The 17,439-nt window shown below is 46.6% G+C and overlaps 1 protein-coding gene across 1 annotated transcript in view; it reads right to left on the bottom strand.

Annotated features, from left to right (window-relative positions):
* micall2a (mical-like 2a) overlaps nt 1-17,439 on the bottom strand; it is a 105,601-nt gene that overhangs the window by 52,786 nt on the left and 35,376 nt on the right. Inside the window, exons 4-6 of the mRNA XM_078558563.1 lie at nt 12,358-12,503; nt 11,423-11,565; nt 906-1,852 (exon numbers count right to left, since the gene is read on the bottom strand). Of these exons, the coding sequence (XP_078414689.1) occupies nt 906-1,852; nt 11,423-11,565; nt 12,358-12,503 (1,236 nt within the window). The remainder of the gene's footprint in view (nt 1-905; nt 1,853-11,422; nt 11,566-12,357; nt 12,504-17,439) is intronic.

Genomic DNA, 17,439 nt, shown 5'->3' with positions numbered 1-17,439 from the left:
CTGGCAAGAGACCCGCACTGCCTCTTTTCGGGAAGGCCCACCGAACGTCAAGCCAATCAGGCAATGGCAAGGCCAGCAACAGGCCTTCCCCCAGAATCAAGGCCCAGGGGCGGAGATCTCGCTGACCAAGAGCTGCTGCCCAGTCAGAGGTTGGCAGCTCTTGTGCTTGGCAGCGCCACTGGAGAGGCTGTGGCTGCTACCGGAAGGACATGCACTGGAGTCCCAGGATCGTGGAGAGACCCAGGCCACAGGTAAATAATGTGGGGTCAGGGGAGGGTTGCAGCAGGGGAGGTGGGCAGCAAGGGCAAGGTTGGCTATCAATGGGGCCCTGCTTTCTCGATGACCAGTCCCTCGACCTGGCACTGCGGGCCTTGCATCGAGGGATGTCCCCACCGCCGGAGTTAACAAGTTGGCCAAACAGTTTTACATGTCATGCACGCCCGCCTGCAGCTGGGTTCATACCAGCGGCTGTGGGATGAGCCTTTAAGCGATCATTAATTGGTCACTCTAGGGCCTCAATTGGCAGCAGTGCAGGAAAGTCAATCATGGGCCTTCCTCCCCAGAACTTAATTCTGGCTGAGGCAGGAAGACGGTGGAGTTCTGGTATGCCGTTAGCATCCCACCTAAGTAAATTGCCTTGCCGCCTCCAAGCTCACCGCCAGTGAGAACACAGGATTCCAGCTGGGATCTCAGTTTAACATCTCATCTGGAAGAGGGCAGCCCTGACAGTGTAGCACTCCCTCAGTGCCTTGTCCAACTGCAGGCCTAGGTTATGTGTTCAAGTTAAGAATAACAAAGACCATTCAGAAGGGAGTGATTGCCAGCTAGTGGGTGGTGGAAATGTGAAATAAGAGCAGCCACTGAGAGTTTCTATGCTAGCTTAGCCAGTCAAATGGAGAACTAACCTTTACTGTTTGTCTGCTGGGTCAAAGTCAATCCACGACCTGTTGCTTCATTCATGCTGGAAGCCCGGTTCAATGCAGTACGTGGGGTTCTATCTGTTGATGGCGTGAGCACTACCTCAGCGTTGGCAACCCCTTTCGTGACCACAGGACGTGATGATAGCTCCAAAGAAGATATTGGCCTCCATTTGGAGCCTTGGGCTTGTGTATTGCTGGGCTCACTCCTTTGCTCTGGAGTCACAGATTGCCTGGTTCCTGATTGAGTATTTCTCTCGTTGCCTATGTCAAGTATTAAGGCCTTGGCGGTCTGGTGTCTGGTTGGCTGTGGCGCTGAAGGCTTATCGGTGTTGAACCGGGAAGGTGAGGTAACACCTTGGCTCCGGTTGTTATTGTTGTCAAAAGGCAAATTCTTCTGGAGGACCAAGCGTGCCTTATCTTTGTCCAAATCAGAGCTGGGCCTGGTGGTTGAGGATGGGCTCTTCAACATGTTGGTACGCTCTTGACTTCCAGGAGACCAAGGCTTCTGTGTCGTGGTCTCCATCCAACTGTGCTGCCCTCCCACAGGATCCTGAGAATGGAATGAGCTCGCTGGCGATCCTAAATCAGATATAGGCCCTTTTTCAGGAGTTCCTGAGCTCCTCAATCTTTGCTTTGCAGCCTGCATTGTCTCTGCATGGCTGTTGCCATGTTTGAAATCTGCCAGGGAGGCGTTGGCCTGTTTGGGGGTGTTCATCACTGCAGCAGGGCCTGTCACATGGCTCAGCACCGGCTTGTGGATGGTGGGGGCTGGCTCGTTGGGTTTGGGACTGAGGCCCCGTGACGTGGGGATGATGCTGCTGCTGTTGTTATTCTCACCAGCCTTGGCTTGGTGGTTGATGCAGATGAAAGTCCCAGGTTCAGGTCCAATCTTGTACGCACCAGCCATGAGTGTAGTGGAGCACTGTTTGCACCTGTGGCAGGTGAGAAAGATGAAGAGAGATGCAGAAGACAATGTGAAAAAGGAGCAGAATTAATAGTTTTAAAATTTGACCTACACTTTAAGGGTAGTATTTAATTAGCTCTACATAGTCACCAACTTAAAGGGAACGTTTGATAGGAGGCACACTGTCTAATTTCCCTCCCAACCAATTGTGAGACACAAAAAGACCAAGGTCCATCTAATTCACCTTCTATCATCCTAGTAATCGCAAGGTACAAACAATAATGAAGTTGTTGATGAGTAACAGCAACCAATCCCTAGCAATTAGTCCTCAACAGACCCAGACATGAAGCAAGAGTTACCCCAATAGTGGACAGCTTTGGAAACCTGTTTATCCCAAACCTGCTACACTACATGTCTCAGGGAAACAAGAATAAAAATTAAGAGCAGGGCACCTATTCAAATTCCCCTGACTAAATCAGTGGTACTGAAGCCAATTTTAATAATTTTTCCATGTCACCGGTTACGATGAGCTAAATTAGTAGAGCCAGTGAAGTACTGTTGTAATGTTGGGATCACAGCAGCCAATTTACGCATAGCAGTGATATTGGCCGAGGGATAACTCCAGTGCTCATGTTCAATGTAGTGCTGTGAGATCGTTAATGTCCACCTGAGACAGTTGATGTTTCAACATCTCATGGGACCTCTGACAGCACAGCACCCCCTCGGTACTGCCCTATCTAACAATATTGTATCCCTCAGTGTTGACCCTCTAATAACGCAACACTCCCTCAGTACTGCTCCTCCAACAAGGCAGGACTCCCTCAGTACTGTCCCTCTGACAGTGCAGCACTCCCTCAGTACTGATCTTCTGACAATGCAGCGCTCCCTCAGTACTGATCTTCTGACAACACAGCACACCCTCTGTGCTGTCCCTCCGACAGTACAGCACTCCTCTAGTGCTGACGTCCCTCAGGGGTCAAGATTGACCTCCCAGACTGTGTGGCTCAGCAACTCACTGCTTCGATCAGCTGAACTATTGAAGATTAGATTTGCCAACCCTCCGGGATTGGCCTGGAGTCTCCAGGAATTGAAGATCAATCTCCAGGACATTGTTATATACAATCCTGGAGAAAAATCATATGGACATTTAAAAAGATAGGTTTTTTTAAAATTTTCTTTGACCATTTCTCTTCACAAGATAGAAAAATATTGAAAATGGGGAGAAAAGGCTCTTTGGCTAACAGTCAAGCATCATCCTATTGGGTAATGAGTCTTTTCATTTTCCAATTGGCATAGGAAGGCTGTGTGTCACAAGGGTGGATGTGCTGGAGCATGGGGGCAAGTCATCTGATGTAACCTCCAGGAATACATTTAATCACAGTTGGCAACCCTATTGAAGATGCCTACTGCTGGGAATTTTTTGTTCTCCATGTAGCTCGGCTTTCCTGTCCATCTGTAGCCTGACAGTTGCCAAGGCAACACTTTGCAACTCTTCCATCCAAGTTTTTTTTGTTTAGAAAGTTGAAGTTTCTTTCTGAGACACCGGAAGAAAGAATGTTGATCATTTTGTGCGACTAAACAATCCCTTTCTTAGAATCCATTCCACACTAGCCTGATAGTTCACTTGGATCAGCTCCAAACTCACTGGATTCGCATGGCCCAGCCTTTTGGAGATTCCAATACTGCCCACAAATGCTGAGTGCTGGACAGTCAGAGTCTTTGACTCAAATCACCAGCTGACAATTAACATTCAGGAGATAGAACAGACCATTAACATTCTGTGCAGAGAATATTTGTCAATTTTGGGCACACATCAAGTATTCCCAGCCATCACATTTCTTGATGGATAGACTAGGCTTATACTTCCTTGAGTGTAGAAGATTAAGGGGTGATCTAATTAAAGCAATTAAAGGAGCCGATAAGGTAGGTAGAGAGAAACTATTTCCTCTGGTGGGGGGAGCCCAGAACAATGGGGCATAACTTGAAAATTAGAGCTGGACCATGTAAGGGTGATGTCAGGAAGTCCTTCTTCCACTGGAAATCTGGAACTTCCTTTCTCTCAAAAAGGCGTTGAGGCTGGGAAGTCAATTGAAAATTTCGAAACTGAGATTAGGATATTTTTGTTAGGCAAGGGTATTAAGGATATAAAGCCAAGGCCTATAGATGGAGTTAAGATACAGCAATGGTTTAACTGAATAGCAGAATGGAATCAAACAGCTGAATGGCCTACTCCTGGTCCTAAAGAGATGCATAATCAACTTACTCTACCCCAACATGCCTCAGCAACCAGTCCCCACTATACCAGTGTGGCATTATTCCATTAGATCCACCAAAGGAGGATTTAGTTCCCTCACACTGAGCTGATCAGAGCTCACGTCCCAAAGATAAAAGGACAATGTTTAACCCAATGGCGAAAGGAAAAATGCCAAGCCTTGACTTAGTGGTAGCATCTTCACCTCAAAGTCAGAAGGTTATGATTCAAACCCTGCCCCCAAAAACTTGTGTGCAAAATCTAGGCTAATACATCAGCAAGAGAGTGCTGCACTGGCAGAAGTGTTGTCTTTCAGATGTGACATTAAACTGTGGCCCTGCCTTCCCTCTCATATGGTCATGGTACTAACTGTTGAGCAGGAAAGTTCTCTCAGTGTCCTAACTAATAGCACAAATAAACAGGCTAACTCATTTTTGGATTGCTATTTGTGGGATCTTTCTCTGCTTAAACGGGGATACTGTGTTTGCCTACAAAACAGTGACTGTACGTAATTTGCTGTAAAGCTCTTTGGGCTGTCTTGAGGATGTCAAAGGTGTTATATAAATAAAAGCTTTTTCTTTCCATTGGTATCATTAAATTTTTAGATCTGAGCAGAATTCCTGTCAACTTCCCTCCATTGTAAATCCCTTAGTCTACATTTGTAATTGAAAGGGCCTCTGTAAACATGTCACACTGTAAATACATGTTTCCAACAGTGTTGGCACTGTAGAGCCACTGGGGAGATACACCTTTTACAGAGGTAGATCCAATTCCAAATATGAGCAATGGCATTTATAATAGAAATATAAAAATAACAAAATATATAACATTCAAATGCATGCTTACATTATGTCTCTCATCCTGGTCCCATTATTCCCTGCCCTCTAAATCTGCACAAAACCATACGTTTTATTGATTGGATTGCCACAAAACAACTTGCATTTATAGAGTGCTTACAATATAATAGAAGTGATTATAGGGTCACAGAGCTATCGCGGCACAGAGTGAGGCCACTCAGCCTATCAAGTCCATGCTGGCTCCCCAGAGAGCAATCCAGTCTGTCCCACTCCTCCACTCGATCCCTGTCGCCCTGCAAGTTTATTTTCTTCGAGTTCCCATCCAATTTCCTTTTGAAATTGTTGATTGTTTCTGCATCTTCCACCCTCGTGGGCACTGAGTTCCAGGTCATTACCAGTCGCTGTGTAGAAAAGTTCTTCCTCGCATTTCCCCTGCATCTCTTGCGCAAAATATTAAACCTGTGTCCTCTAGTCCTTGTGCCATCAGCTAATGGGGCCAGCTTTACTTTGCCTACCTTATCTAAGCTTGTCGTAATCTTGTACACTCCTATCAAATCTCCCCTCAATCCCCTTTGCCCCACGGAGAAGAATCCCCAGCTCCTCCAACCCAACCTTGTTAAACAAACCCCCTCCCCATCCATGGAACCATTCGTGTATCTCCTCTGCCCCTCTCAAGGACTCTCACATCTTTCCTAAAATGTGATGACCAGAACTGGACGTAATACTCATGTGGGGGCCTAACCAGAGCTTTATAAAGATTCAGCTTAATTTCCCCACTTTTGTACTCAAAGGGCTGTATTTTACGGCCCCCTCACCACTCGCGTTTTCGGCAGTGAGGGTACATAAAATATGTCAGGTGGCTAGCCTACCATCTTCCCATCCACACCCAACCTGGTCCGCATAATACAGGGGGTGAATAAGGCATCCATTGGCCACTTGCCCTTAGGCCCACTGAGGGACTTAAGTGCACAATGAGACTCTCAATCCACCTCCACTGCCATAATACTTTGGGCAGTGGAAGGCAAGCAAGAGTGAGAAGGCGGTTTTTTTCACCCAAGTTGGGTGAAAAGGCAGGAAAAAAGAGGATACATCCTTTTGAGGGTGCCCTGTGCGCGTTGGGGGCACACTCCCCCACCCCACAAGATCGTACCCCCCCTCAACCCCACCTGGCCTCCACTACCCACCCTCCAACTCCTTTCACCCCTTCCTCCCTAGGGTGCCTGAATCCTCCTCGCTCTAAAAACCCATGAATTACCTGGGTCTGGGCACCATGATCTTCCTCCCTTGCAGTCGCAGCAGTGTCCACTACTGAGTTCTGACCAGCAGCTCTCATGAGCGGGACTTCCTCCCACTGAAAGACGGAAGTCCCACTCTCTGCTTGTTTTGGTCACCCCCAGCATGTTATTGCTCTTGGGCAAAGTCAGTCAGTTTGGAACCGACTTTTCTTCCGATGGTGGTGGTGGTGATGGTGGGGGGGTTAGGGGGCATAACCCTGTCCAATCCAGCCCAATGTCTCTATTTATGAAGCCCAAGATTCCATATGCTTTGCTAACCACTCTCTCAATATGTTCTGCCACCTTCAAAGATCGATGCACATGCACCACCAGGTCCCTCAGTTCCTGCACTTTTTAAAATTGTGCCATTAAGTCTATATTGCCTCCCTGCGTCCTTTCTGCCAAAATACATCACCTCACACTTCCCTGTATTAAATTCCATCTGCCATTTGTCTGCCCATTCTGCTAACCAATCTCTGTCCTGTTGCAGGCAATTCGTATCATCCTCACTTTGTTTGCCACTCCTCCAAGTTTTGGTATCATCAGCAAATTTAGCAATTTTACTCCTATTCCAAGGTCCAAGTCATTTATACATAGCAAACAAAGCAGTGTTCCTAGCACTGAATGTTGCGCAGCAACATTGTCTACCACCCTCCAGTTCGAAAAACAACCATCTACCACGACTCATGTTCTGTACTTAGCCAAATTTTTATCCAGTTGCAGACTGGCCTTCCTATTCCACAAGCCTCAGTTTTGTTAATCAGCCTTTTATGTGGTGCCCTGTCAAACATTTTCTTAAAGTCTATATGGACAAATCCACCGCATTCCCTTCATCAACCTTCTCTGTTACTTCATCAAAAATTTAATTCAATTGGTCAAGCATGATTAGCCTTTTACAAATCCGTGCTGGCTCCCCTTAATTAACTCAAACCTCTCCAGGTGCCTGGAGATTTTCCCTGATTCAGGATTCAAAGACCTTACCTATCACTGATGTTAAACTAACTGGTAGTTGCTAGGACTGTCCTTACACCCTTTCTTGAATAAGAATCTCACATTTGCCATTTTTCAATCCCAGTACCTCAGGAAGATCGGAAGATTATGCAAGCCCTTCCGTTATCTCCACCCCCACTTCCTTTAGCAGCCTGGGATGCAAGCCATCCAGGCCAGGTGACATATCTACCCTTTGTATAGCCAGCCTTTCCAGTACATCCTCCCTTTCAATTTTCACACTATCCATTGCCTCCGCTATCTCTGCTTCTACTGATGTTTTGTCAGGTTTCTCTTCCTTAGTAAGCACCAATACAAATAACTCATTATGTATTCTAGCCTTGCTCTGCGCCTCTAAGCATTTATCATGCTCTTTGTCTCTAATAGGACCCACTCCACCTCTTACTACATGCTCACTATTTACATACTAGCAGAAAATCTTTGTGTTCCCTTTTATGTTGATTGACACTCTATTCTCATACTATCTCCTTGCTAGCCTTATTTTCCTCCTCACCTCCACTCCCGATCTATTGTAATTGACCTGGTTCTCACTTGAAGAGTGCACCTGACATGCATCACTCACCCTCCTCTTTTGTTTCATCAGAATCTCTAATTCCCGTGTCATCCAAGGAGCCCTGTTTTTGGCTCACTTGCCTTTCACCCGTGTTGGAATATACCTAGCCTGTACTTGAAGTGTCTCCTCCTTAAAGATCACCCATTGTTACATTACAGTTTATCCTGTCAGTCTCTGGTTCCATTTTATCCTGAAATTAGCCATCTTCCAATTTAGAAGCATTCCTTGATTTTCTCCATTACTAATCTAAACCTTAAAGTACAGTGATCACTTTTACCCAAACGTTCTCCCTCAGACACTCGGTCCATTTGTTCCACCTCATTTCCCAGCACCAGACCCAGCAATGCCTCCTTTCTAGATGGGACAAGAACATACTGATCAAGGAAGTTTTCCTGAACACATTTCCTGAACACTGCCTCCTTACCCTTTACTCTAACATTATCCCAATCAATATTTGGGTAATTAAAGTCCCTCAATATCACCACACTATAGTTCATGCACATCTCTGTGATTTCCCTGCTGATTTGTGCCTCTACCTCTCTCTCCCTATTTGGAAGCCTATAGAATACCCCTAGTTGCATAATTTTTCCTTTTTTTACCTCTCAACTCTAACCAAATGGGCTCCGTTCTTGTCTCCTCAAGGCAATCCTCTCTTTCCAACACTGCAATGTCTTGTCTAAATATTACTGCCACTCCTAATCCCTTTTTCCCTTCTCTATCTTTTCTGAATACTTTATATCCTTGTATATTAAGTGCCCATTTCTCACCATTTTTAAGCAATGTTTCAGTAATCGCCACTGCATCATATTCTCATTCGGCTATTTGTGCTTGTAGCTCACCAAGCTTATTCAGCACACTTTGTGCATTTACATACATACATTGTAATCCTGTTTTTGCCTTCCTTGTCGTCCTACTTAGTCCACCTCCTCCTCTATATGGAATCACCTCCTCCTCTAGTACCATCCAAACTCCCACATTGTGCACCTTATTTCTCTTTTCTACTTCTATTTGATGGTGTCCATCCCCCTGCCAATTTAGTTCAAATCCTCTCCAACCACATTAGTGAACCTCCCTGCAAGGGCATTGATCCTAGTCCTTTTGAGGTGCAAACTGTCTGATCGGTATAGGTACCTCCTGCCCCAGAACTGGTCCCAGTGCCCCAAGAATCTGAAGCCCTTCCTCCTGCACCATGCCTCAAGCCACACATTGATCCTCCCTATCTTCCTATTTCTACTGTGCAAGGCAGAATAGGTTCCATTTTTTAATTTCCTCCCTTGCTCCTGAAAATCTCACCATAGGACCTCAATACTTGCCCTCTCCATGTCATTGGTAACAACGTGTACCACAACTTCTGGCTCACTCCCTTTCCCTTACAGGTTATTCTGCACCCTCCCTGTGATGTGCCTGGAACCGACAAAGCAACAGCCCATGTGGGTCTCACTTACGATGACAAGTTACAGAAATGCCTGTCCATCCCCCTGGCTATGGAATCTCCTATAACAACTGCACTTCTACGCTTTGCTGTTCCCTCCTGTGCAGTCCCATGCCCGTTGGTGCCATAGTCTGGACTACACTCCTTCAGGGGAGTGTCACTTCCAGAGGTCTCCAATACTGAGTACCTGTTTGAGAGTGGCACACACCCTGAAGTCTCCGGCACTTCCTGCCTCTTCCTACTCTTCTGAATGACCACCCATCGACTGTCCTGAATTCTCACTGCCTGTCACCTTCTGGAATGTATGTCCAGGAAACTCTCATTCTCCCTGATGCTCTACAGTGTCTCCAGCTACTTGTCAAGTTTGGGAATCCTGAGCTTGAGCTGGAGCAGCTAGAGACGCTTCCCAAGAAATGGCACCCATGATATGTGACGTTTCCTGCAATTCCCACATGGCACAAGAATTGCAAACTTTAGGTTTCAGATGCCCATCCAATCAATAAAAGAAAACTCTCTGCTCCCCCTTTAACAATCTAGTTAGTGCCCTGTTTAAACTATCAATTTTAATTAATACCTCTGGATCTGCTTATGTTCTTATTAATTCACTTACTACAAAACTAATCTCAACGTTCATTTTGAATAAATGCCCTAGTTTAGAAAGAGAAGAGAAATAAGCACCAACCAAACACTTACCTTCTTCCCTGTGACATCACACTTAGATTTTCTTTAGATCGCAGTGAGTCAGCCTGTCTCACCATCCCTCCCAGTCTGTCTCACCACCCCTCCCAGTCCATCTCACCGCCTCTCCCAGTCTGTCTCACCATCCCTCCCAGTCTGTCTCACCGTCCCTCCCAGTCTGTCTCACCATCCCTCCCAGTCTGTCAGTCTGTCTCACCATCCCTCCCAGTCTGTCTCACCATCCCTCCCAGTCTGTCTCACCATCCCTCCCAGTCTGTCTCACCATCCCTCCCAGTCTGTCTCACCATCCCTCCCAGTCTGTCTCACCATCCCTCCCAGTCTCTCACCATCCCTCGCACTCTGTCTCACCACCCCTCCCAGTCCGTCTCACCATCCCTCTCAGTCCGTCTCACCATCCCTCTCAGTCCGTCTCACCATCCCTCCTAGTCTGTCTCACCATCCCTCCTAGTCCGTCTCACCATCCCTCCCAGTCCGTCTCACCATCCCTCCCAGTCCATCTCACCATCCCTCCCAGTCCGTCTCACCGCCCCTCCCAGTCCGTGTCACCGACCCTCGCAGTCCGTCTCACTATCCCCCCCAAACCGTCTCACCGCCCCTCCCAGTCCGGCTCACCACCCCCCCAAGTCCGTCTCACCGCCCCACCCAGTCCATCTCACCGCCCCTCCCAATCCGTCTCACCATCCCCCCCAAATCCATCTCACCGCCCCTCCCAGTCCGTCTCACCGCCCCTCCCAGTCCGTCTCACCGCCCCTCCCAGTCCGTCTCACCGCCCCTCCCAGTCCGTCTCACCGCCCCCCCCAGTCCGTCTCACCGCGCCCCCCAGTCCGTCTCCCCGCCCCTCCCAGTCCGTCTCACCGCCCCTCCCAGTCCGTCTCACCGCCCCTCCCAGTCCATCTCACCGCCCCTCCCAGTCCATCTCACTGCCCCTCCCAGTCCGTCTCACCGCCTCTCCCAGTACGTCTTACCGCCTCTCCCAGTCCGTCTCACTGCCCCTCTCAGTCCGTCTCACTGCCTCTCACAGTCTGTCTCCTAGCCTGTCTCCCCATCTGTCTCCCCATCTGCCTCCCCGTCTGCCTCCCCATCTGTCCCAGTCTGTCTCACCGCCGCTCCCAGTCTGTCTCCCAGTCTGTCTCACCATCTCCCCCAGCCTGTCTCCCAGTCCACTCTGGTCTCTTTCTCGCTCTCTCTCTCCCAGTCCACTCCAATCCTGCTGTGTCTCCCCATGTCCACTCCAATCCCACTGTCTCTCCCCATGTCCATGCCTTTATAGCTCTCTCCAATCTCACTGTCTCTCCCCGTGTCTCTCTGGTCTCACTGTCTCTCCCCATGTCTGTGCCTTTGTAGCTCTCTCCAGTCTCACTGTCTCTCTCGCAGCCCACAAAATTATCAAGCAAAATTTGACACGGAGCTACATAAAGAGATATTTTGGCAGGTGATCAAAAGTTTGGTCAAAGGGGTAGGTTAAGTAGTATCTTAAAGGAGGAGGGAGATGCAGTAGAAGTGGAAAGATTTAGAGAGAGATTTCCAGAGCATGTGGCCTTGGCAGCTGAAGGTAAAAGCATTATATTCGGACCTACATCTCACCTGAAACAGTTTCTGTGATAAAGTTTCCCATCTACTAAGTACCGCTGAACCAACAGAACTGTTTTTTTGCAGATGGTGCAATTACTGGACAAAGTCCCCGACTTATTGGATCCGTCACCAGCAGCAGCAACAGGAACTTTGTTCTAGAGGGAATAGGGAAAAAATGTACAATTATTTTGTTCATATTTCTCCATTAACTGAGAGTGGTCCACAAGACTCCTCCACTAATTGAAATGCCAACTTCCTACAGTGCCAAGACGTAATATTCACTCTTACTCCCTCAGGTGGCACACCTCATTGAACAAGAAGCTTGGTTAACTTGGAATGGAGCAACTCAGGGTGTGAGCTAAACGTTCCCCAAGATCAAGGAAAGGTAATAGGCTGGAAAGCAGGAGAGCTTGGCAAAAGGAATATTGGTGCAAAGCAAAAGGAGCTTGCAATGGGACAAGTGTCTAGAAGAGGTGTAAAGGGAATAGGGTGGGAGCCGGTTAGCTCAGTTGGCTAGATGGCTAACATGTCAATCACACTAGTGCCAATCGTGTGGGTTTCGAATTCCCCGTTCTGGCTGAGGTAGATTCAGGGCCTGCCTCCTTGCCCTACCCCATAGTAAAAATCACGGCACTTCACCATTGTTTGGCAAATAATTGAGGACCATCTTCAGGCAGAGAACAGAAGAAGAAAGGGAATAGCAGAATTTTCACCAGTTGCCGCTCTCTAAGCAGACCCAGACCTTCCCTTTTGTTCTTTCCTCCCCTCCTCCTTTATGTGTCTCTATAGCTGCTTAAAACCTCTAACTTTTTCCAATGCTAATGAAAGGTCATCGAGCTGAAATGATGCTACCAGACCTGCTGAGCGTTTCCAAAATTTTCTGTTTTTATTGGGTAAAAAATGTGTCCAGCAATAAGTTTAATCTTGTGACAGAATACACAGCTCACCTTTGGTGCAACCCTGGAGGTTGGTGCAGCATGGGGGGTCAGAGTATTCTTGGGCAATTTCGGTTTGGTCTCAGGAGTCGACTTCTTCTGCACTGGCTCCTCGCTCGAATCAGAGGCCGATCTCTTGATGTGAGCCATACCGCCAACTGCAAAACAGAAAAATGGCTTTGAAGACAGAACTTAAAATAGAAGATCAACAATCTCCTTCACAGAGATGGTGGAACTTTACACCTGGTGAGCTTCAGATGACTCTTCAAATGTTTTCCATGATCCACAATCTACAGTGTTATTTGGCCTCCTCAGTTAGTAGAATCCCAACCAGGTGATCCTTCCCTCCCATCAACAAGGTGTGACACAATCCCAACAAATCTCACCCTATTAACACTTGGTGCCCCTGGACACTTTGCGAAATCAGAAAACACCAAATGCAAACACTTTATAAATGTCAGTACCTCAATGGTTGGATAGAAGGTTATTGTTGGATTAAAGTGCTGGACTAGCAAAAACAGAGCTGGGAGTTCAAATTGACATGACAAGTTGTGACATTTAATTCAGTAAATCAATGAGGATTAGCATCAGAAAATAGGATATTAAAACTCAGCTGGTTCATTAACATCCTTCAGGATGCAGAAGGTTCAAGTTCCAGAGCTGACCACAAGATCTAGGCTACCAGTGCAGACCCAATGAGCTGAACAGTTTCTTTCTGTCCTGTACTATTCGAAAGCATTCCAATGGAGTAATGAGCGAGTGTGGGGCTGTTTCAGGTGCTGTCTTTTGACTGAAATGTTAAACTGAGTCCCCAATGTCTGATGTAAAATATCCCACAGCACTATCTTGAAGGGGAACAAGGGAATTGTTCAACAGTGTTTTGGCCAATATTTATTCCTCATCCAACATCACTAAATAACAGATTCTCTGACCATTGCTATCTGTGGGAGTTGGGGTGCACAACCTGGCTGCTACATTTTTTCTACATTCCAACAGAGACCACACTTCAAAAGTGCATCACTGGCCAGAAAGCACATTGGGGCATTCTGAGGTTGTAAAAAGCGTTATAAAAATGTGAATCTTTCTTTCTTCAAGTCACAAAGTTGCACAGACAATTGGAACAAATACTACCTTCTTGGAGTGACCAGGGGTGGACAATAAATGCGGCTGTGCCAGGTTCCCCACATCCCATGACTGATAAAAAAAATCAACTTGTGTTCTATTTGCAAAAATGAAGGGGGTTAGATGAAGAGGGTTGTGAGGAGGCTTAAGTGGAGCATAAACGCCAGTTGGGCCACCAGCCTGTTTCTAGGCTGTAGACTAAATGCAATGTTTTGGCAGAGGGTTGTAAACACAGCTGTGTACAAAAAAGAGCAACAAAATACAAATGGACCGCAGTCCACCCACCCCTTCCTCACTGTGACATGATCTCAATATTCAATCCCAATTCTTATTCATACTAATCATGAAACTAGTTTCCACATGCCACACAGTTTAGGTGTCAGGGAAACGTGTCCTTACAGGCTGGAGAAACAAGTTCAGCGCAGTGTGGTATGCTCACTGCAATGTTGGTTAGGGGCCTTAAAATGAAAGAGCAAAGATCAGGCTACATTTAGTTAAGTTGTTCGCCAGTGATCTCTGATAGAAATGTTATGTGACTGTTACATGAACTTGGCTGTGGTGCCCTTCATTATTGCATTCCCTGTTAACAATGATCATTTAGAGTCATACAAGATCATTAACCATTTTCAATGCCGGTCCTTCATTGTCCTAGGGTCAGAATCCTGGAGCCCCCTACTTAACAGCACTATGGGAGTACTTTCACCACACTGACTCCAATGGTTCAAGAAGACGTCTCATTACCACATTCTCAAGGCAGCTAGGGAGAGGCAATTAATGCCATCGATGCTCACATCCCAAGCATGAATTAAAAATAAAAGAATACTGGCCACTTGGATGAGGCAGGGCGCCAACAGCTTAATGTGCTGCCCTTGACCATTCTGACTGAAGAAACTTTTTCCAGTCAATTGACTACTGAACACCTCTGATATCTATCCCAGGCTACCCACTCTTAGCCCTGCTGCCTTCCTACCATAGGACACAGACAGGAAAACTATTGGAGTTGCCAACTCTGGTTGAGGTATTGCTGGCGGATTCATCACATGACCTGTTGCCACAAACCACAACACCCCCACCTCCCCCCCGCCCCCACACACTCCAGCCATTGCCCGTCCCCCAGATGCACTGCCTCCCCATGGGCAATTGGAAAGTGAACAGACTCTTTGGCCTGAATTTTCCGCCTCCCCCCCTCCCACCCAATCAACGGCAGGTTCCCCAGTGGAAGATTCTGCCGGTGGGAGCGGGTCGGAAAATCCCACCCTTTATTTTCCAATCGAATTAATCTTTGACTGTTAGTGAAACAGCCTCTTTCCTCAGTCTTCAATTTTTTAAACAAACAAATGAAAGTTTCAAAGAAAATGAAAAAACGCAAAAAGTTTATTCAGTGCCCCTATGAATTTCCTCCTGGATTTTGCTGACAGCTCTGTCCTGGAGATTAATCTCCAATTCTTGGGGGTTGGTGACCAACATTGCAGGTCACAGCCGTGCAATAGTGCAGACCCTACCACACAGGGGACAAACGGGCCGAGCACAAAGCGATTCCTTTAAGATGTGCACATGTGTGGCAATGCGGCAATCTTAAAAGGACCAGACAGTGCAGCAAATGAGCAGCACAAATTGGGAAATTAGGAGGGAACATGGTTGGCAACCCTAAAAACTATACAATTCTAAGCTCTCCCAGCAATACAAATACTAGCTGCATCAAACACAACAGCCCATCACAAACATAAGAACATAAGAAATAGGAACAGGAGTAGGCCATTTTGCCCCTCGAGCCTGCTCTGGCGTTCAATAGGATCACGGTTGATCTTCTTGTGTTTCAATTTCTACATTCCCATCTAACCCCGATAACCTTTGATTCCCTTGCCTAACAAGATGCTATCTACCTCTGCCTTGAAAATATTCAACAATTCTGCCTCCACCACCTTCTGAGGCAGAGAATTCCAAAGTCGCACACCCTCTGACACATACACACTTAAAAAAGCACAGTTCCCTTTGATATTGAAATTGTTGGGGAGCTGAACCAGACAAGTCCTAGCATGCAATATATCCCAATGAGGTCATTTGTTGCCATAGTTACACAGCAAGGAGACCTCCCCTCCCAGTAACCCCCCAACCTCACCCCAGGCAACAGGCCACAAGTTTGTGCCAGAATTGGAAAGACTTCACATTCAGTTTAGTCCTAACAGAGAAATGAAATTGAAAGCCATTCACCCACTACATTGGACAGAACAACAACTCATGACACCAGGGGAGAAAAGCCTCTGGACTTTACAGATGCCTTCCAAATAGAATTGTGTTATTAAAATTACAGTGCAAGGAGGAACAGATGGCCCAGATCTCCCTGAAATATGCCCCCTTCTGATATGGTGGGTGGAAGAGAGCCTGGGCATATAAAAGATACCATGTCAATATTCTAAGGAGAACAGGGGAGTTCTCTTTGGTTTTTTTGGCCAATATTTAGCCCTCAATCAACACCACTAAAAAGCAGATTGTCTGGTCATTATCACCTTGTTGATTGTGGGAACTTGCTGTACGCAAACTGTAATGTAGAAAACACAGCAACCAATGAACATTCCATTTCAAAAAAGCACTTTGGCTATAAAGCACTTTGGGATGTCCCGAGGTTATGAAAGACTCCATATAAATGCAAGTCCTTTCGTTTGATGAGGTGAGTGTGCTTTTTTTCAAGTAGCCGTTATCTCCTTGAGAAAGCAAATTGGACGCAAGTGCAGAAGGGCAAGAAGAAATTTTGACAAGGTATTTAGAGGCCCCACAACTTTCCTTGTGATTGCTCAACCACCAATCATCCCAACACGTGAACAATCACTCAAGAACGAGGCACCAAGGTAGTCAGCACCTTTTGAAAAAGAAGGCAGAAAGATTGTGGAGAATGGAGGGAGGAATGGTTATAACGTCCAGATAGATGGTTGGCAGAGGGGGTACGGTGTTGTACCCTTCAGTTGAAACTACCCGCATTAGCAAAGTTGGAACGAAACAAAACAACAGAGCCAGATTGGCCTAAACACCTACACACATAGTCCAATTTTAACTCCCCCGCAAAAGCTTTGGGTGGCACGGTGCTGGAGTATTGGTCACAGGGCCAGTGGATTTTAACTACTAGGCCAAATTTGAAAGGTGCCGGTCAGTTGCTGAGGGAAAGCAGCAGCTAGCAAGCTTTGTGGCAGGGTGGGGGCGGGGTGGGGAAAAGACCAATATTGGCTATGTCCCGAGCACTGAGAAGGCCCCCAACACCAAGTCAAATCCAGCCAGAGCAGGGGAAAGGGGAAAGGATTGCCACGGTTTTGTGGGGCAGGGGAGGGATGCCAATGGGGTGGGGCCCCCAACGTGGCAGAGTCCCAGGCTTTGCTTGCAGGGCCCAGGGGAGCCTAGTCATGACCAAGGAAAAGTTTTATTTATGCTTAATTCAGAGTGGCTGAATGAGCACCTTGCTCAGGAGCAGGTCAAAATGTCCTGAGCTGCCACATATGTCATATAAGCCTAATTCTCATTGGTTAGCAAGGTTGTCATGGAATTCTCACTAAAACCAGCAGCGTCTCTTCTGCACTGTGTGATTCCGTCTGTGACTCTGATCAAATCGGGCAACAATAACAGCTTGCATTTATATAGCACCTTCAACATTGTAACATTTTCCACGGTGCTTCGCAGGAGCATTATCAAGTAAAAATTGACACTGAGCCACATTATTGGTAGGTAGTCAAAAGAGTCAAAGAGGTTGTTATAGCATTCCAAAATGTTATTGGATCTATACTGTTTTCATGCATATATATATATATATATATATATATACATATTATATATCCATAATGCCACATCACTCACTACCACACTACCAAACACACATTGTATCATTCTGCCACAAATGTGGCAATGTGAGAAATTATACACAACATAAGCTCCAGGATTTGTGTCAAAAGTGTCATTTAGTTTGGAGTTCTGGGGCAGAATTTTTAG

The sequence above is a fragment of the Cetorhinus maximus genome, chromosome 15 (assembly GCF_964194155.1).
Source record: "Cetorhinus maximus chromosome 15, sCetMax3.hap1.1, whole genome shotgun sequence".
Lineage (NCBI taxonomy): Eukaryota > Metazoa > Chordata > Chondrichthyes > Lamniformes > Cetorhinidae > Cetorhinus > Cetorhinus maximus.
Note: the sequence above shows the minus strand (reverse complement) of the source record. Positions and strands in the feature narration are given on the sequence as shown.